This window comes from Ylistrum balloti, unplaced genomic scaffold, assembly GCF_031769215.1.
Source record: "Ylistrum balloti isolate Yb309-2 unplaced genomic scaffold, AGI_CSIRO_Ybal_v1 Utg370196, whole genome shotgun sequence".
In the NCBI taxonomy this organism is placed as follows: domain Eukaryota; kingdom Metazoa; phylum Mollusca; class Bivalvia; order Pectinida; family Pectinidae; genus Ylistrum; species Ylistrum balloti.
This window is the reverse complement of record NW_026782173.1, coordinates 25,965-48,701: the sequence shown is the minus strand read 5'-3', so window position 1 is coordinate 48,701 and position 22,737 is coordinate 25,965. Positions and strand designations below refer to the sequence as shown.

Here is a 22,737-nt window from a genome sequence, read left to right as displayed (position 1 = left end):
AAATCACAACACCACGTCAGTAAAAATAATAACTTTATTTGTTATCATCCCATCCGAAATCTTCACCCGTAATTTCGTAAAATCGTTTATTAAACGGTCTGTAAAAATCCCTGAGACGTTTTAAAAGTCGAGGTGCAACTGTAGGATAGTGTCTAGCCCCGTTTATCCCAACACACCTAGGTTTCCCGTGTCGTTCATGCTTTTTCACGCAAGGAAATCCGCGTGTTTTGTTAAAATACAAATGTTTGGAGGTAATCATACGTTTTAGACCGAGGAAGTCTTGTACTTTTGCTATCTCTCCTGCCGGATCGGCCACTAGTCTTTCGCCACTTACAAAGTGGAACTGATTTAATGAAAAGTATTGAAGCCACCGTACAAGACTTTTAGAGTATACACCATTACACAAAACTGACCAAGAAGTATCCACCAATCCGGTGGCATTATTGAGAAAGGCCAGTTCCTCGAACGTCTCGATATCGGAATGTTTGGACGCCAATTGTACATAGTCTGATAACGCCCGAGAAACAGGATCTCGAACAACCACAATGAGTTTTATATGCTTCGCCATTCGGTGCACCTTTTCTGGGACACCTTTGATGACGTAATAACTTGGCGTTTTTTCTATGGTCAGCTGACTGCTAAGTGTTGTTGGCATCTGTTTTCTGGAAAATACAAAAACAGAAAAAAGTCATTAAAGAAACAAACATCAGAATCTTTAACTTAAAGAGACCGAAAATGTATATGAGGTCAAAGGACGTAAAAAAACATTAAAACTTTTAACTAACACGTTACACCTCTATATGACCCGCAAGCTAAATAAGTTGACCTGGTATCTGTTCACTTGACATGCTAGCTTGATATTTTGATTTGTTGACACACCCTGTTCACTAGTTGCCGACACTGTTCTGTTATCTAGATAAATATATACGTTTGTTTGTTTTGCTAGGGTCATACGATGACGAGCGTCAAGAGGGACACCAACAGTGAAAACAACAACAGAAAATAACGTGCGTTCAGGAAAGAAAGCTAAAGATCCGACCCCAACTGTATAGTAATGGGTGCGGGCAGAGCTATTTTTCATCAGTCCCTTTAACAGAAGTCAAGGAATGAAATCCTGCCAGCGACTGTATCATTCTTGATATTTTGATGCCTCTTTGGTAACCGCGTTACACACTTTATTCAAATACATGAATTAATCTATTTTACCATTCGAAAGGATGACTTAAGTCTCTAACCACTTGTCATAAGCCTCTCACTGTCGAGAGTAAGGACTGAGAAGGTAGCCAGATCGGTCGGCGAAGCTACCAGTGAGTAGTGTTTTCTGTTTGTTCAGTGACGCTGTGTAGAATTCATTAAGCCTAATACACTAAAACCAGGCAATATGGCAATTTGCTAATCTAAGGAAATCCAGAATATCACGTGTCATGTTGGAACACTGTTAAATAATAAAATGCCTTTAAGTAGTAAAGACAAAACCTCTAGATTAGATAAGCTGGGAATTAACTGTAATGATATGTATCTTCGCATATGTTTGAACAACTCTGTCAGAAGTATTATATATTGATATCAGACACATAGACCGAGATGGCAATGTGCAGGAAATCCTTATGTGGGAGATTATTAAAGAATATTATAACTTACGAAGGTATATATATATATTACAGTGTCGATATTACAAGCAATCATGTCGCATTGTCAACAATCAGCAGGACAATGAATCAACACCATTATGTCACTACACTAAGGGGAAAACACACTACAGCGTAAAAATAACAAAGGAAGGAAAAACAAAAGTTCTTCAGAGGTGACCTCAAATATGGACAAATGGAATATTACATCGTTGAACGGACACAAACAATAGATAATTTGAACCACCGTAATGCCTAGTTTGTGGTGAAATAAAAAAGATCTATAAATAGCGGTATTATAAAGCGGCATTCCTTTTACCGAAAGGATAACACACCATTCACTACCATAACAGTTTCATAACAGAACTCCCCCCTCCCCGTTACAATAGCAAGAAGAATACATTGGCTGGTAGATAAATGATTGTTGCCGATACAGGAAGTTTATTCAAGGAAATACTGCTCCAGACGATAGCTGTTTTATTCTGTGTTGAAGCCTTTAATTTTGAAATGAAATTTTGTCTCTGGTATTGGCCATATAGACGGGACAACTGTTATATAACCGAAGACCTTTGTGTGCTTTCCTAGTATTCCGTACGGATAAAATTGACTTTATTGGGTAAGCGCAGGCGACAGAGCGAACATACATTAAGACTAGCAAGCTCGATGTATACTCTTTACTGTGTTTTATGGTGGTTTGTCATGATAAATCTGTATTTCCGCTTCCTCAAGTGTCGCAGAACTGTGATAAAATCTCGAAAGTGCTACTACCATCATAAAAACCGTTTCTGGGCATCAGTCGCTCGGGTCTTTCTCTAATACCCACTTCCGGCGACACAAAGCTGACGCGACAAGATTATAGTAATATAAGTTGCTAGATAAATCTATCGTACTAGTCTACAGTTTTTTCCCAACAGATAGATCGTCGGCTATCCCCAGGGTAACTACCGTAGAAATCGACCTATACCGTGTCTTTCGCTGGATATATTTTTCTATGAACGGGTAAGTTTTAATAACGTTACAAAGATTAGTCTGGATAACCTGTCTACGGTCGACGGAAAAAGAAATCAGAATATCAAATACGTCCTCAGCCTTCAAGACGAAATTTATCCATATCCTGTCAGGTGACCGGAAATAGAATATTATCGACGTTAATACATTACAACAGTTTCAGAAATGATCCTTTTCTTGAATGCATTGTCTATAAACACAATACACACACACACACACACACACACACACACACACACACACACACACACACACACACACACACACACACACACACACACACACACACACACACACACACACACACACACACACACACACACACACATACATACATACATACATACATACATTCCTATTTTTATTTACATATCTTTTATCATGCCTTGTGGTATATCTTTAAAGACAGGTACAACTTCAAACGCAAATGTGTATCATGATCTTTTAAATGTAAAAATGTTAATATTAAGACCTTTTATATTCTCGTCATTTCTTATGGAATATGCTATGTATAAATTATTCGATTTCCGTTAGGCAATAAATACATAAATCGAAAAAAAATCAAGAATTTCTGTTAAAACTTGAATTTGACTTCGTGTCGTAGTGTTGACTTCTGGATACGACTGTAAACTTCCGATCAACCTTTGGTTGGAAGTTTTGTTATAATAAAAACGTTTTCTCCACCTGTCAACACAAAAATTATGCAATTCAAAAAGGACTTTTCGGACAAGTATCAGTAGATTTCATAAGCCTTATATCATTCTTATAGTGTTACTATTAAAAGTTATATCGAAGTGCACGTTTGTGTGAGTGACACCCATTTCGTTAGAAATATCACACACGCTCTGACGTAATAAGTCAATAGAAAAGTAGCTATGCTTATCAGACTGCTTGGTGCTCTGAATCAGCCGGCATTAACACGAGTAGGAAGAGTGCTTGTTCCTTATTTACTTACTTATCACACCAATCATTTACATGCTGTGTGTAGATAACATATTAGCTCCCAGACGAATGTCTCGCGCTCCTCTCGCGCTGTATCCCCCTTTCCCATCTTTTCCTCCCACTTATCCCAGATATCAAAACATATGGTCAACACTTTTTATAGAACATTATCTCACAAAATCCCTGTCAGCATACCCAAGTTTTATGCCTGTTGCTGAAATTACAAAACAAGAACTTTAACACTCGTATCCTTTGTTCATATAACAACTAATAGTCTTGTAAGTGTTTTTAAATTACAAATAGCAAAATTTCATATCGATGTAAATCAGAGCCAGTAACATCACCGACATTCAAATTAAAACTGTTGTGTCATTATCTTGTAACAGTTTCGGTATATTGAATAAAAGATTCATTTATTTAAAAGGTTTTACATACAAAAGATTAGAATCTTTAGATTTATATAAAGTTTGCTTTGAATCATAAGACTGGATGCTTATACTGAAGGATTAAGTTCTTACCATGGTTGTGTAACGGTACAAACAAAAACGAAACTCTTGAGTAAAAATAATTTATATGTTTGGTACGGATTCGTTAAGGCTAAAATTAGGGTTTTAATGTATATGAAATGTATTTTTAATGCCGAATAATTCGCTCGAATTCCTTGTGTGTGCTACCAGTACTGATGGATATATCTGTATCCAGCCTCTCAGTCACGATGTTGTCTGGGAGACATCAGGTGGTTACCATTAATTAACGCAGTATTGAAAAATCAACAAACACATATTTATAGAAAGAAACATATTTAACAGTATATTGCTGACACAACGAGTTCTAGGCGCCGGAACATCTGCTCTCCTCTCTCTTCACCATCAACTTAATTGTTTGCTTGCAGACTATACCACGACTCTCCCGTTATATAAGTACGGTATACCGACAGTAAAGCTGAGTATGCAAATTAAGTCCATTTATTCATTTGTGTACCTAACCATTTAGCTTTCCTTCACTGATTTCTTAAGTGCTTAAGAATTGAATTTACTTGCTACTGAAATTGGAACTGCATGAGCCGTGGAGCCAATGATGTTCTTGTAAAGTAAACAATCAAGGCTTTTGTGTTTTCAACATAGCTATTGGATTTTTTGTGTATGACACGGGAGGATGTTTATTATATTTCTTACAACGCCCAGATTTCTATGTTATTTTTTTACATGAAAGGAAAATAAAAGTACGACCCTGTTATAAAATGACGAATATAACTCTTACTGGCTAATTATGGGGTTTAGCTGTCAATCTTCTAGCGTTCTGGTGTCGTTGTAGACGTGTAAGACGTTTTAAATTTCCTTTATTTCCCATGTATCAACTATCCCAGAAGAAAATGTAATGATGGATAAATCGAGAGCTTCATGTAATCTATCAAAATACCATTTTATCGATTTTAAGGATCATATAACCAATATTTGAATACGATAAAATCCTAAAGTTGGTTGATTACAAACGATCCCTTATGACCATTCTAAATCATACATACTTTTTACGCACAATTTTGCTGAACGTTTCTGTCATTATCGCAGAATTTCAAATAATTTCTAACCTACCACCCACAATCTAAATTTTTTCCCACCCGATCTTGACAACAATCCAGATATTCCTTCTCCCAATTTTAACCAACGATCCAAACCTTTCTCCTCCCAATATCACCAACGATCCAAACCTTTCTCCTCCCAATATCACCAACGATCCAAACCTTTCTCCTCCCAATATCACCAACGATCCAAACCTTTCTCCTCCCAATATCACCAACGATCCAAACCTTTCTCCTCCCAATATCACCAACAATCCAAACCTTTCTCCTCCCAATATCACCAACAATCAATCCAAACCTTACTCCTCCCAATATCACCAACAATCCAAACCTTTCCCCTCCCAATATCACCAACAATCCAAACCTTTCCCCTCCCAATATCACCAACAATCAAAACCTTTCCCCCTCCAAATTCCACCAACAATCCAAACTTTTCTCCTCCCAATATCACCAACAATCCAAACCTTTCTCCTCCCAATATCACCAACAATCCAAACCTTTCTCCTCCCAATATCACCAACAATCCAAACCTTTCTCCTCCCAATATCACCAACAATCCAAACCTTTCTCCTCCCAATATCACCAACAATCCAAACCTTTCTCCTCCCAATATCACCAACAATCCAAACCTTTCCCCTCCCAATATCACCAACAATCAATCCAAACCTTACTCCTCCCAATATCACCAACAATCCAAACCTTTCCCCTCCCAATATCACCAACAATCAAAACCTTTCCCCCTCCAAATTCCACCAACAATCCAAACCTTTCTCCTCCCAATATCACCAACGATCCAAGCCTTTCCCCTCCCAATATCAACAACGATCCAAGCCTTTCCCCTCCCAATATCAACAACGATCCAAACCTTTCCCCTCCCAATATCACCAACAATCAAAACCTTTCCCCTCCAAATTTCACCAACGATTTAATCCTTTTCCCACCCAATTTCAACAACAATATAAACACTGTTCTCCCCAATATCAGGAACATTCCAAATCTTCATCCTCAAAATTACACAAACAATCCAAATCGTTCTCCCCCACTCCCAAAATCACTATCAACCGAAGCCTTACTCTTTCCAATATCACCAACGATCCAAAACCTTTCTCCTCCCAATATCACCAACGATCCAAACCTTTCTCCTCCCAATATCACCAACGATCCAAACCTTTCTCCTCCCAATATCACCAACGATCCAAACCTTTCTCCTCCCAATATCACCAACGATCCAAACCTTTCTCCTCCCAATATCACCAACGATCCAAACCTTTCTCCTCCCAATATCACCAACGATCCAAACCTTTCCCCTCCCAATATCACCAACAATCAAAACCTTTCCCCCTCCAAATTCCACCAACAATCCAAACTTTTCTCCTCCGAATATCACGAACAATCCAAACCTTACTCCTCCCAATATCACGAACGATTCAAATCTTTCCCCTCCAAATTCCACCAACAATCCAAACCTTTCCCCCTCCAAATTCCACCAACAATCCAAACTTTTCTCCTCCCAATATCACCAACAATCCAAACCTTTCTCCTCCCAATATCACCAACAATCAATCCAAACCTTACTCCTCCCATTAACACCAACAATCTAAACCTTTCCCCTCCAAATTTCACCAACAATCTAAACCTTTCCCCTCCAAATTTCACCAACGATCTAATCCTTTTCCCACCCAATTTCAACAGCAATATAAACACTGTTCTCCCCAATATCAGGAACATTCCAAATCTTCATCCTCAAAATTACACAAACAATCCAAATCGTTCTCCCCCACTCCCAAAATCACTATCAACCGAAGCCTTACTCTTCCCAATATCACCAACGATCCAAAACCTTTCTACGTATCCACCACCAACAAACCAAGTGGGTCCTCCGAACCTGAAGAATAACCAGATCACTGTCTAGGAATATCGCCAATAGCAGCTTGTGCTCTTCTATCAATTATAACATCAAATTCCGCTTTCCAGCTAATAACGTCAACAACACTCAGCAATATGTTATCTCCGATAACTACTCGACATATCTACCATCAAATATGTTCACAACGAAGAATATCTTGACATCTTTCCCTACGGCCTTGTCTCGTATACCAAAGTACCTTTAAGCGAGATAAAATTGACGACACCCCAGAAATGTCGTATACCACATATTTGTGACATAACAGTCAAGATGGGATGACAGTAATAACTCAAACGAATCCCAGTAGTATGCACGTGCATGCACTCCATTGGAACACGACATGTTTAGTTATGTCAAATGTATCACAAATCAAAGGAGATAAGTTTCCAAATGACGGCATTGCATAATGGGAAACAAGTTCCTGCGTACAAATAGAGATACATATAGGGGTGGGGGTATATTGAATCAAGAGAATCTATTCCCTGATCGTGAGCGTCACTTCCGGAAACCCAACATGTACTTTACTGGCAGTCAGAAATCCAAAGATCATAAAAATCTTTAGAATTGTTCATCTTTCCAGTTAACTTTGTGTCAAAGGATGTGTGCGTGTTTTTTTTCTGAAGATTAATATTACATGTATAAACAACCATGGCAAATAAACCAATTGTGTTTATCAGTACATTGACCGATATTGTATTCTGATATGGGTATATATATCAATATATCAATACTGGTATAGTATTTTGGTGTCTACCTCCCACCCCCAACCCACCCTCAACCCCCTAACACCAACCCCCCCCCCCCCCCCCTACTACCATCGGACCAGCCCACAATTCTGCAGTAAGGAGACGATCACTTTCTCTCTCACCAGTAAATGGGAAATGGCTCTAACGTCTGTAAACAGAGTTGAATACGCACTCGTAAACACGGTATCATATTACGTCATTGGAGAGTTGATTGTCATGTGACGTCACAGAAATCCCGATTCCAGATTCTGTTTCATTTATGGCTTTTTTTCTGTATGATAAATTGCGATGACGAGATCCTGTATAAGAACAGGCATATGATATAGGACGTGACGTGGTTTTGTGACAAGTCAGAATTATTCTTCCCTGCACAGAAACAGAAACGAAATAGAAAACCTAGATTGAGCATTAAGAAATCCACACGTCCATTTAGGAGCGTCAGAACACTAGAAACGTGTGGACTTGAGTTTCAATCCCATCCTCATTGTTTACAGCGCCATACAGTATATAGAACTGATGTTTTTACCATGGTCTTATTTGTTAAGGTTCGTCTGTCTTACGACGGATCATAGAACACCTGGGAAACTCTTCAGAACTCAATACATATCTGAACTGTCCATTAGCATTGTCTGGACAGTCGATTATCATAGGGCCCGCGCGCTCAGAATCTGATAAAGCGTAGTGCACCACACATATACACTTTGCCTGCTAGTCTGAAGGTATTTCTGTTATAGTGTCAGCTTAATATTGTATATAATATCATTTTCGTTTCACGTATCAAGGATTGGGATTTTCAGACCAATCACAGAAGGAAAAAAATATGGTCATTTCGAATAGAAATGGTATCCATCATTATTTTAACGTTGCTAGGAATGTCACATTTTTTCATTACGGTTCTATCAATTCAGCTAACTAAACATGAAATAAACAACTGTCGTAGTGGGATTCTTTTCCCGTCCATGATTCAAGGAATGTTATTGGAGACCAAATTCGTACGGAGATTGCAGTAAATCGAGACTGGAATGTTTGTTTCACTAGTAAAATGTAAAGTTAAAAGGTTAAAAGGAGAGCGGTAACGAGACTGACTGACAGACACGTGACAGTTAAAACACGAGAGCAAGGGTTAACGGCATGGAAAATAGTTAACGCTCACAGATGGGTGCCAAAATATTGTTCTTGAAGATGGAAAAGTTTCTTTTAATTCTAGACACCCCATCAGGACACTTTGGAATCAGAGTCGGATGTAAAACATTTCTGATCATGCTTTGGAGCTTATATTGGTATTGTGAATTTGGCGCTATACACAGTAATATTTTCAAACCAAACACAAACAGAAAAAAAACGCACAATGGGCCTCGTGCTACTAAGAACATGTATTTTATAACTACAGGGCATATTATGATTTATTTGTACATGTGTATATATCATGGGTTACCAGCATAAGTAAAGTTAATTAGTACAATATTATTAAAGCAAGATGACTTTTGAGTAGAGGCTAATATAACATCATCCAAGTCTATATATATATAAAGGACATTTTGAATTTTTGATTTCCAGAATCCCTATAGCTCCAATGCCTATCCTGGATGTCGTAACAGTACTATAGTGTGACCGCTCCAGCGGTACCAATTTGTGATAGCCTGGCCAAACTCATCTCAGTTATAAAAGAAAACATATTAGTGTGTTTTATTATGATATCTATATGTTTACCAAAGAGATTATAATTAATTTTCTCACTATACTAGTCCCAAATCGTCTTCCATGACCTCAGCGAACATTAACCTTACTGGCGCTAACCTTTGATGAAGCGCTCCTACCTTACTATCACTACACCGAAACCTTCACTACTCGATCTTTGGTGAAGATATGTCTCCTTGTACGGAATGAACCCAGAGAAAGCCTATAATTCTGATCGACATGGTTATTGTATGTAAGTAAACACCCTTGTTCTATGCCGTGTACTCCATATTGGCAGCCTTTACTAATTTCACCGTAAAGACACACGCTCATCTCAAGCCTTGGCCCCAGACTCAAATCACCGGCTGGGTCGGTTCAACAAACTAACTCTTTGTAGATAATTAATTACTACCATGAAGCCAAATTGCCACAGGCAGTGTCTATAAGTAATGAAGGAAAAAAGGGGATATAATTAAATAACGTAGATTTGCCTCTAATGAAGAAGTCTGACTTGGAATATGTCGAGTAGATGTAGTGAATACGAGTGTATGTGCGTGCGCGTTAGCATCAGGAGACAGCTAGAATTGTACGACGTAAACAGGTAAATCTTTTTTCCATATTACTGCATAAGCGTTTCATTTGGCGAGACTTATAATTCGCGGGTGACCCAGTCGGTACTAGTTCTGAAATTGTCTGAAATGACAGTTTGTCGAGTAGCGGATAGTGTTACGCTTGTTGAATATCAGATTGCAATTAATTCAATGTGAAATTAAAAAAAAACAAACAAACAAACAGAAATCGTCCAGTCTAAAACCAGGTAACCATGCTGATGAAATCTATATGTAGTTTATGAGAATGTGAAAAAACCTTCACATTTGGCGAAAACTGGGAACATTGCAGTAATATGCCTACAGACCTGTCTTTTGCTAACAATTTTGGTAACTGAACAAGCAGCCTTATAAAAGGTATGTTTCCACAAAACTTCAGCATTTGTAGACAAGTGTACGAAGATTGCCTTTCGTGACATTAGACAACTTACAGACCTGTATCTGACTATATCAAGATCGCCTGTCGTGACAAGAGACAGCTATACAGATCCGTTTCTGGAATCAATGGCCGATTCAGACAGACACTGTCATTTCGCGTGAAACTTGGCCAAAGCAAGACACTTAGATATACACGTGCCAAACTATGGTCTGCGGGGGGAAGGGCAAATGTATTTTGTGTAGTCCATGGGAACAAGATAGGGAAATGGTGAAAATATCGTATGTGCTAGTGACGCATTTCTTATACGACAGTCATGTAGTTTTAAATGACAGCGATGAACTCTCAGATGACAGTCAGTACTTGCAAGGTGTCGGCGATGAACGTATTAGAAGATGACTGTGATGAACGTGTTTAGATGCGAGAGATGCATTTTTTTTAGATGGCAATGATTAGCTATTAGATGACTAATGTAAGTGTTAGATGTCTGATGTGGGTGTTAGATGACAGTGATATACGTGTAAGATGACAAGGATGTGGGTGTTAGATGACAGTGATATACGTGTAAGACGACAAGGATGTGGGTGTTAGATGACAGTGATATACGTGTAAGATGACAAGGATGTAGGTGTTAGATGACAGTGATACACGTGTAAGATGCCTGATGTGGGAGTTAGATGACAGTGATATACGTATAAGACGACAAGGATGTGGGTGTTAGATGACAGTGATGTACGTGTAAGACGACAAGGATGTGGGTGTTAGATGACATTGATGTACGTGTAAGAAGACAAGGATGTGGGTGTTAGATGACAGTGATACACGTGTAAGATGACAAGGATGTGGGTGTTAGATGACAGTGATAGATGTGTAAGATGACAAAGATGTTGGTGTTAGATGACAAGAATGTCAGTGTTAGATGACAGTGATATATGTGTAAGACGACAAGGATGTTGGTGTTAGATGACAGTGATATACATGTAAGATGACAAGGATGTGGGTGTTAGATGACAGTGATATACATGTAAGATGACAAGGATGTGGGTGTTAGATGACAAGGATGTGGGTGTTAGATGACAGTGATATACGTGTAAGATGACAAGGATGTGGGTGTTAGATGACAGTGATATACGTGTAAGATGACAAGGATGTGGGTGTTAGATGACAGTGATATACGTGTAAGACGACAAGGATGTGGGTGTTAGATGACAGTGATATACGTGTAAGATGACAAGGATGTGGGTGTTAGATGACAGTGATACACGTGTAAGATGCCTGATGTGGGAGTTAGATGACAGTGATATACGTATAAGACGACAAGGATGTGGGTGTTAGATGACAGTGATATACGTGTAAGAAGACAAGGATGTGGGTGTTAGATGACATTGATGTACGTGTAAGAAGACAAGGATGTGGGTGTTAGATGACAGTGATACACGTGTAAGATGACAAGGATGTGGGTGTTAGATGACAGTGATAGATGTGTAAGATGACAAAGATGTTGGTGTTAGATGACAAGAATGTCAGTGTTAGATGACAGTGATATATGTGTAAGACGACAAGGATGTTGGTGTTAGATGACAGTGATATACATGTAAGATGACAAGGATGTGGGTGTTAGATGACAGTGATATACATGTAAGATGACAAGGATGTGGGTGTTAGATGACAAGGATGTGGGTGTTAGATGACAGTGATATACGTGTAAGATGACAAGGATGTGGGTGTTAGATGACAGTGATATACGTGTAAGACGACAAGGATGTGGGTGTTAGATGACAGTGATATACGTGTAAGACGACAAGAATGTAGGTGTTAGATGACAGTGATACACGTGTAAGATGACAAGGATGTGGGTGTTAGATGACAGTGATACACGTGTAAGATGACAAGGATGTGGGTGTTAGATGACAGTGATATACGTAAAGATGACAAGGATGTGGGTGTTAGATGACAGTGATATACGTGTAAGATGACAAGGATGTGGGTGTTAGATGACAAGGATGTGAGTGTTAGATGACAGTGATATACGTGTAAGATGACAAGGATGTGGGTGTAAGATGACAGTGATATACGTGTAAGATGACAAGGATGTGGGTGTTAGATGACAGTGATATATGTGTAAGACGACAAGGATGTGGGTGTTAGATGACAGTGATATACGTGTAAGATGACAAGGATGTGGGTGTTAGATGACAGTGATATACGTGTAAGTTGAAAAGGATGTGGGTGTTAGATGACAGTGATATACGTAAAGATGACAAGGATGTGGGTGTTAGTTGACAGTGATATACGTGTAAGATGACAAGGATGTTGGTGTTAGATGACAGCGATACATGTGTAAGACGACAAGGATGTGGTTGTTAGATGACCGTGATATACTTGTAAGATGACAAGGATGTTGGTGTTAGATGATAAGGATGTTAGTGTTAGATGACAGTGATATATGTGTAAGACGACAAGGATGTGGGTGTTAGATGACAGTGATATACGTATAAGATGACAAGGATGTGGGTGTTAGATGACAATGATATACGTGTAAGATGAAAAGGATGTGGGTGTTAGATGACAGTGATATACGTGTAAGATGACAAGGATGTGGGTGTTAGATGACAGTGATATACGTGTAAGATGACAAGGATGTGGGTGTTAGATGACAGTGATATACGTGTAAGATGACAAGGATGTGGGTGTTAGATTACAAGGATGTGGGTGTTAGATGACAAGGATGTGGGTGTTAGATGACAGTGATATACGTGTAAGATGACAAGGATGTGGGTGTTAGATGACAGTGATATACGTGTAAGATGACAAGGATGTGGGTGTTAGATTACAAGGATGTGGGTGTTAGATGACAAGGATGTGGGTGTTAGATGACAGTGATATACGTGTAAGATGACAAGGATGTGGGTGTTAGATTACAAGGATGTGGGTGTTAGATAACAAGGATGTGGGTGTTAGATGATATTACTGAACATCGTTAGAACAACGAATGGTTTGATATATTTTTACGTTTTTAAGCCGAACACATGTACATTTGTGTTTCTTTCTTTTTTTCCTGTGAAAATACATAATCGCTATTCCGAAGACTGGCTTCATCGACCGTTAAGCCACTTATCAAAGTCTGTCGTTAGAAAAATAAAAAGTATGACAGGTGAACATAAATATCGGTACAAACGGCGCTTTAATTTAACTTAAAAAATGCTCGTCATTTTTATTGTGGAAATCAATATATTATTCTGGACTGATTCAATATCGTTGTGAATACCTGGTCGCTACCACAGGGGAAGATATCAGTAGTATTTTAATCGGCGACGGGTATCGATCCGGAACTTCTGCCTCGGGATGTTTCTGATGTTATCGTACACTTTCGCTACCGACGTCGTAGTAACAAATGAACATTTGGTACCAGAACGCTTCGATACTATCTGCAAAGCTCCCCACAGAAATGTATTTTTAAGAGGGGAATAGTTAGATATATTTCTTTTCCGGGATGGAAAAGCCAGGTCTGTTTGCCGAATATAGGCGATTTAGTCCACTGATTGCTTCAGTAATTGAAAACATCCAATTAGTAAATCTAATGAACGTTACTAACGAAGGCTCATATCTTTCTGTCGTTGCTATGAGCCATCGGTACGTTAAAGCACACATTTCTGATAGCGTCTACTTTGTCTTTTTCCTTCATCGTTTGGTTTTAATTTGGTTCATTTTAAACTACTGACAAATTTAATGAATTTTTCATTTTATACGATTAGCTGGTGATTCACAACTAGATAGATCGATCACTCGATAGATCGATCACTCGATAGATCGATCACTCGATAGATCGATCACCAGATAGATCGATCACTCGATAGATCGATCACCAGATAGATCGATCACCAGATAGATCGATCACTCGATAGATCGATCACCAGATAGATCGATCACTCGATAGATCGATCACTCGATAGATCGATCACCAGATAGATCGATCACTCGATAGATCGATCACTCGATAGATCGATCACCAGATAGATCGATCACTCGATAGATCGATCACTCGATAGATCGATCACTCGATAGATCGATCACCAGATAGATCGATCACTCGATAGATCGATCACTCGATAGATCGATCACCAGATAGATCGATCACCAGATAGATCGATCACTCGATAGATCGATCACTCGATAGATCGATCACTCGATAGATCGATCACCAGATAGATCGATCACTCGATAGATCGATCACTAGTGGTAAACAAGTCTTTTCGACAATCAATTACCGCAGAGTGAAATGTTATGTGGGAAAGAATTGTCAGTAATTTAAACTACATTACACGGTACATAAAGCAATACATTAATATCCGTGTGATATTAATATGTTTTCGTTTTCAAATTTGAGGTGAGAAGTTTTGTGGAATATCACTAAATAAATCATAAGAAATATTTCAAGATATTTCGTCTCAAGAACTTTCTTTAATTCGACTAAAAATCAAGAAAATTTTATAAAATAACTTTAAAATACACGGTATCTTCAGGCCGATGTAGATAACAGTGGATACTTTTTACATGTCCCACCGTATTACCGATAGGTTTACTTGTGGTCGGCCTTGTTTACAAACTGACCCCACGTGAAGCTCAAGTGTTCACTTTGTAGTGAAGCAAAAGATATAATAATTACATTGATAATGATTAAAACTCTTTTTATTATATTTCATTTTATTTTTGTTATTTTTAATTACAATTTTCTTATTCGTGATAAAGCGAATGGAGATGCCGATGTCTCATTTCAAACCTCAGTGCAATAAACATCTGTTATGATGCAGTGAAATTTAATGAAGTATTGCCACCATAAATATTCATACACTAAACAATACACAGCCTGGAGCTGCAAGCAACACGTGTAATCACAGAAAATAAAACCCTGTAAATAAAGATAGAAATATCTACGAGTGCCTTGGGCTCTCCACCATATAGTCTCTTTTGTAGTATGTTGGTGTACTCTGGTTCATAAGCTATAGGTGTCGTTTGCCTTTACCAATAACGCAAATTAACATGGTGTCAGCAGCTGAACTTTATCGTGTTTTAATTGGGATCTGATTCTGACTCTGTGTGAAGGTTGTGTCATTGAACAAGTTTTCACTTGTTAAAAGTTTAGTCAGCTTAAATACGTCATCATGACGTCATTTAAAAATTAGAAAAAAAACCCAGATACTTTCGAAACCAAAACAAAATAATCAGTTTTATTCTTACCTAGCTGCTTATCTTGAAAACAACATGTTATTTTACACTGTTAAGATGCATAATCCTCTGGATGAAGCCAATGGAGTTTTTATGAATTACGCAAAGCTGGTCTTTAGTTAAATCCACACGCGAACGTTCATGTATTATGCATGGCTCATGTCGCTTCCCCAGCATCAGTAGCTGACTTGATGCTATCACAAGGAAGTGGAGCATTACAAGGCTAACCCGCATGCGACAGGTGGCACTTAAGCAATATTCCGTTAAAAACCTCATAATTTCGTCAATGTCTCTCCATGTCTTCATAACGTCGTAGACATAACACACTATAGTAAAAGAGTCACCAGCTCACCTGACTTCGTCAAGTCAACACAATATTAGACATATCATTACCTGCTCAAATCCTGAAAAATACTAGAATTACCTGATATTTGTTCCTTTATCAAATTTTAAAGTTTCAGATTCAGTTTTTGGATATGATATAGTCAAAACAATGTTCAGACATAAGATAAAACATTATCTCTCAATGATGTTATAACTATACTGAAAACCATGATTAGGTATGTTTTTACAAGGGTTGGCGATGCTGCTAACATTTACAATTTTTGATGGCGGTAGATCCAGGCAGGAGACATTAGTATAATTCAATGGTTCGAGGGAGAAACCGTTCTGTAAATGCTAAAGTCAAGTTTCTTGGTGAATGATGAGTGTCCATCTGTCCTTTCCAAATATATTACATGTGATTATGATAAAAGTAGGTAAAGATATAAGAATATGAAATCGTCAGTGGAAAGATGACGTCATGTTTATTGTTTAAGGTCACAATACCAAGCAAATTACGATCTGGATATCAGCAAGCACCAGACACAGAAAGTTGCTCTGAGGGAAACGTTTTCAGGTATCGTCGGTGCTTATTAATCCCCTCCCCTGAATTCACGATGAAACAATTTTGTTCTCACACTCAAACTGTTAGACGTGGTAGACTAAGGCATCGATAAATACCAATTTAAACGATCGCAGAATACAGACGAACTGTGATAGGCGAAAGAGGGAAAGGAAGGCTACATTGAAGCAATCTTGGTCCTTCCCCTGAAGCTGGTATCATATTTATTTTCATTAAGAATATTTTAGTGACTGATAAAGTGATGATTGAAAATAGATCGATTTTGCGATAAACACAAATATAAATGGCCGTCATAATTAATCATTTCATTTCAACCTTTCCTGTATTTACAAGCACTCCTCTGGGCTTTAACTACCGATATAAAGTATTTACTTTATAACAGGGAACACCCATTTTACCACAAACATTTACCAAGCGTTGTATACCTTCTGTATCACAGACATCATGTCAACAGAGCGTAGTACACGCACTGCATCTCAACACTTCCTCAAACGTTATGTTACAATTATGTATCTTCAGAATTGACAGCTCTCATGACTGCTGTTGCTAACTCAATCAGCACGTTTTAATTAACTGTAAAAACTAGTAATATTCAACAGTGATACTGGGTAAACACTTTCCATTATTGATCAAGTTTGTCGTTGCATTGGTCAAAGGAAATATTGTTCCTGTAATATTTAGAAATATCGACCTGTTTTAGCAATAAAATCGGATAAGATACTCTTCTGGTACGTTTCTTCTGATCACAGTTACCGACGTTAACAACAATAACGCCCCGGATATATCTCTGATAATAAAATGTCGAGGTATCATGCTATTATCAAGTATCTGAAGAAGGGGTTTCACTTTCAACACGGCCCAGGAAGTACATACGTATCAGACCCACCATACTGCAGTGTTTGCTTAATTTTAATGATTACTTGAAAATAAACAATTCAACCAAGAGATATCTGCCATACGTAATAAAATCCCGGGAATATGTATCATACGTGCTTAAACCAGGGAACATGATTTATACGTGCTTAGACACGGGAACACGTTTTACACTTGCTTAAACCCGGAAACATGTTATATACGTGTTTAAACCCAGGAAAAGGTTTTACACGTGCTTAAACCAGGGAACATGTTTTACACGTGCTCAAACCAGGGAACATGTTATATACGTGCTTAGACCCGGAAACATGTATTATACGTGCTTCAACCCGGGAACATGTATCATACGTGCTTAAACCCGGGAAAATGTATTATATGTGCTTCAACCCGGGAACATGTTATATACGTGTTTAGACCCAGGAACATGTTTTACACGTGCTTAGACCAGGGAACATGTTTTATACGTGCTTAGACCCGGAAACATGTATTATATGTGCTTCAACCCGGGAACATGTATCATACGTGCTTAAACCCGGGAAAATGTATTATATGTGCTTCAACCCGGGAACATGTTATATACGTATTTAGACCCAGGAACATGTTTTACACGTGCTTAGACCCAGAAACATGTATTATACGTGCGTCAACACGTGAACATGTATTATACACGCTTTAACCAGGGAACATGTTTTAAACGTGCTTAGACCCGGAAACATGTATTATACGTGCTTCAACCTGGAAACATGTATTATACGTGCTTAAATCCATGAACATGTTTTACACGTGCTTAGGCCCGGAAACATCTGTAATACGTGTTAAAACCTGTAAAACGCATACAAAAAACAAGTATGCTTCAAAACTCTGAAACGTGAGCAGTAAACCTGAACTCGTACGTGCTAACACATTGAGGAACGTGTCGCAGGCACAATATCTTGCTGAAACACTTAGGCTGATACTAATATATATAAATCATATTTTTACATGTATATCTGCCTACTTGTAAGCAATGCCTATATACACGTAGATGATAACAGTTTAAGCAGATAATACTTGTCACCAAGAATAACCTCTAAACACCTACCATGTGAGAACATCAAAAAAACAAATTCCAGTTGTTTACCATTAACAAAAATGTAATTCATAACTAGAAATGTTTTTTTTAACGACTAAGCTCAAACTAAGCTAAAGATAATATTTTCCCATTGCCAATGATACACAACAATGTTCAATCAGGATTACTCTAGGTGACAAGACGAATGTTTAGAAGACATGTATTACCTGTACCACTCCAAACCCTTGTGGTAATGCTTGTCGAAGAAATGAACTTCCGGTCCGGGTGCTCGAATATCCGGATGAACCCTTAGAAAGGTCAAAAGTGCCCTTGTCCCGCATCTTCTAACTCCAATTATCAGAGCCTTTGGAAGCCTTTTAGCAGCGCCTTTAGATATCTTTTGAAGTTTACCACGTTCGTGTGATTTTTGAGAATTTTCGTCTACTTTATCGTAATCATCCACGTAAAATGTATCCGTTTCCGGTAACTGTCCGCTTTGCGCATTTCTATCTGTGTCGGGGAAATCATGGATCATGTATGCAGCTTCTGGTCCGTCGTCAATATCTAGAATAACATTTGACGTTTCACGTTTAATCTGTGTGGGACGAACGCGGGGACTGGTCATTTTCCGCACGTCCGTCATCAATCGTGTGGTGTTAAGAATACTGTTCTGGGGTGGACCGTTATAGGACCGCGTCACGGCAGAGAAAACGTTTAAAATGGCAACAAAAACTATGGTACCAACTCCACAGATACACACGGTGGAAGGGAAGAGATATTTCTTCTTACCACGACGGAATATCCACCAAAATCGAATTTTCTTCATATCAGTCATTCTTCATCCCGGCGCATTAGCCTGGAACGTTGTTATCCTATCCAAGTGTTACACAGGGACGTTCCAATCTCCAATAATTCACAGGTCTGGTCTGCCACAGAGCCACCGTAGAACTGGCGGCACGCACACACCAGTTGATGTAGTCAGTCTTGCAGTCACTGTGTAAACAAAAACAAACGCCGACACAGTATTACAACATAGTAAGTATGTTTCCACGTGCATCTCACGTAGCACGTTTTATTAACCGTGATGTTTAATACACATCGTGTAGACAACCGTAGAAAGTTCACATTCCACGACGATGGAACACGGGGAAGCCAAGTTTTCCCTCCGAGCATGAATCCTGCATTGCCCTCCCCCACCAAACACTGCTGTGTGTTTCCCTGCAGTTTGTCCTTACAAGCGACCACTTGTGTATATTTGGTGGTGCCACTTACCAATTTTACTGCTACAAACTGCACTCATCACGGAGTATCACTCACAAAGTTCCACTTTAGCCTCTTAATACAACACCTTCAGCTCGAGACCATAATCACACAGCCCAAGAAAATCGTAGTAATGCGCAAACAGTTCACAAGTGCTTGGAAAATTGCAGTGAAATTCATTGGGTATTAAAGCTAAAATAATAAAAGTTTACAACAGGAACAGACACGGATCTCGTATGTCTGATGTTTGTCTACAATTCTCACTTTCCTTTGTACCCCAACTTGCCGTCTGCAGTTTAATTAATTATGATCCATTTCCTTGCTTCCCAATATTGGTTTTTATCAGACAAAGCGTTCAGTGACAACACAACCGCTAGTGATAGATTCGCCTGGATACACGCCATTGGCGATTCTGTATGTACACTGCTTGCTGGACCAAATACACAGTTCTGTTAGAGACACATTTCTGAGTCCATTATACACATAAAAGAATTTTGTTTGGCAAATAAATCGTATGTCACTGTTTTAAAATTGCATTCTCGAATTATTCATCAAAGCTGTAATCTTTGATCCACACCACATAAAATAAAATAAGCTTTCTGTGAAGTTAATTCGTTCTCCTAAAAACTGTAATAACTCATACAATCCTATGTAAATATAATTACATACAGTGCGATTTCCTCATATATATATATATATATATATATACACTCACAACGATGTACCTAAACCGTCTGCAACACGAAATGCGAATGTTCCTTCAAAAACATTGTTATGTCCGGTCAATACACTGTACACTACTGTACAGCTTCCACTTGAAGCCTGAATGAAACACGCACCAGACATCTTCAGTATCCTTATTTACCGAGTACCAATAATCCTAATGTTGACGAAAGTTCGCAGTCTGTGGAGGTAATGTGATCAGAGGGGAGAACACATGCTCACTAACTCGTGGTTAATCTAAAACCATCGTCCAGCCCTATATCTGGGGCTATTATAGACTGACCGTCACTATGTAGTACTGATACAAAGCTCTTTCCATGTCCGGTGTTTGTTCACGGACTTGTAAACTCTAACGCGTGTACCCCCTTCTGTTATTGTACGGGAGCTATTAGACAGAGCCGCATATATACAGAGAACCCGTATCTCGTGCATCGCGTTTTAATGTATAGCCTCCGAGCATCAACCCGCAGTGGTTATGGGGCTAGGAGAAAATTATGCGTCGCTTAAAGTCTTAAATTCATTGCTAAGGTTATCAGTTTCCGCAGTGATTATCAGAAATGTACCTAAGGGATGTCAAATGCCAAAAACACGTGCGTCGCATGCAAACCAATTATGCAAGGATTCATTTTCACAAAGAGTATGCAATTTGATTTATTTTTAGCAAAGGTGCAAGCGGCCTTTGGGAGATATTCAATTATTTCCGATAATTGTTTCGCCCGTAAGGTTCTGTAATAAATACATAACATATATAGACAATGCATGCAAATTGACATCAATCAAGTTTTACTACAAACATACAAGCTATTGATTTGATTATATTGCTGCAACTAAATGATCCTCCTCAGCATATCACTGTCAGCAGTTCAGATATTTGAAACAAACAGATCTTACCATACCCGGGTGGTTGAACACACTCCGTACACAGCGAATAAAAGAATAACCTCTATCATACAACCAAGTATTTCATTCGGAATGATTTGTCAAATGTGTTTAAATAATCTATAATTTCGAGGATGACAAATGTTCCAATTTTTCTCTTTTGTCTATTAGCTAAGTGAGTGATCAAATTTCATTTCACATTTTGTGTTCAATATTACTGATTTGGTTCAATGAGCTGGAGTTTTCGACGACCTGTTTAAACATTATTCGGAAATAGTGACAACACATGTTTTATATCTAATGTAGTATGGTAGTTTGTGATAATACTCCAGGTGTGACACTTCGGTAAGTATGTACATATACGTACGTAAGGAATTTTGATCCGTCACTGATTTTAATGTCTATATTTATGAAACCTTTGGACTTTTTAATGTCCTATCTGACATAGAATCATCGTATATAGCGTTTATATGACATTACCTATGATTTATACTCAAACTCATGTGATTTACACTCAAACTCATGTGATTTACAATCAAAATATTGTGTTTCATATGTAACATCTCGTATCTTATACTCAAAATATTCTAATTCTGTCGTATTGGTTAGTACATCCCGCCTGTGGGTGTCCTCTTAAACACCCGTCCTCATATGACGTCCTGTATGTTGGTGTCTCCTTAAACACCCGTCCTCATATGACGTCCTGTATGTAGGTGTCCCCTTACACACCGTCCGTCCTCATATGACGTCCTGTATGTTGGTGTCTCCTTAAACACCCGTTCTCATATGACGTCCTGTATGTAGGTGTCCCCTTAAACACCCGTCCGTCCTCATATGACGTCCTGTATGTTGGTGTCCCCTTAAACACCCGTCCTCATATGACGTCCTGTATGGTGGTGTCTCCTTAAACACCCGTCCTCATATGACGTCCTGTATGTTGGTGTCTCCTTAAACACCCGTCCTCATATGACGTCCTGTATGTTGGTGTCCCCTTAAACACCCGTCCGTCCTCATATGACGTCCTGTATGTTGGTGTCCCCTTAAACACCCGTCCTCATATGACGTCCTGTATGGTGGTGTCTCCTTAAACACCCGTCCTCATATAACGTCCTGTATGTTGGTGTCCCCTTAAACATCTGTCCTCATATGACGTCCTGTATGTTGGTGTCTCCTTAAACACCCGTCCTCATATGACGTCCTGTATGTTGGTGTCCCCTTAAACACCCGTCCGTCCTCATATGACGTCCTGTATGTTGGTGTCCCCTTAAACACACGTCCTCATATGACGTCCTGTATGGTGGTGTCTCCTTAAACACCCGTCCTCATATAACGTCCTGTATGTTGGTGTCCC

At 38.7% G+C, this 22,737-nt stretch overlaps 1 protein-coding gene across 1 annotated transcript; it reads right to left on the bottom strand.

The window, feature by feature from the left end:
- Window positions 1-16: 16 nt before the first annotated feature.
- Window positions 17-20,906, bottom strand: LOC132551339 (heparan sulfate glucosamine 3-O-sulfotransferase 6-like). The gene is made up of 2 exons (XM_060215473.1): window positions 18,752-20,906; window positions 17-662 (listed from the first exon to the last, which is right to left on the bottom strand). The coding sequence occupies exons 1-2, from the start codon at window positions 19,357-19,359 to the stop codon at window positions 35-37; spliced, it is 1,236 nt and encodes a 411-aa protein (XP_060071456.1). The 5' UTR covers window positions 19,360-20,906; the 3' UTR covers window positions 17-34.
- Between the last annotated feature and the right edge of the window lie 1,831 nt (window positions 20,907-22,737).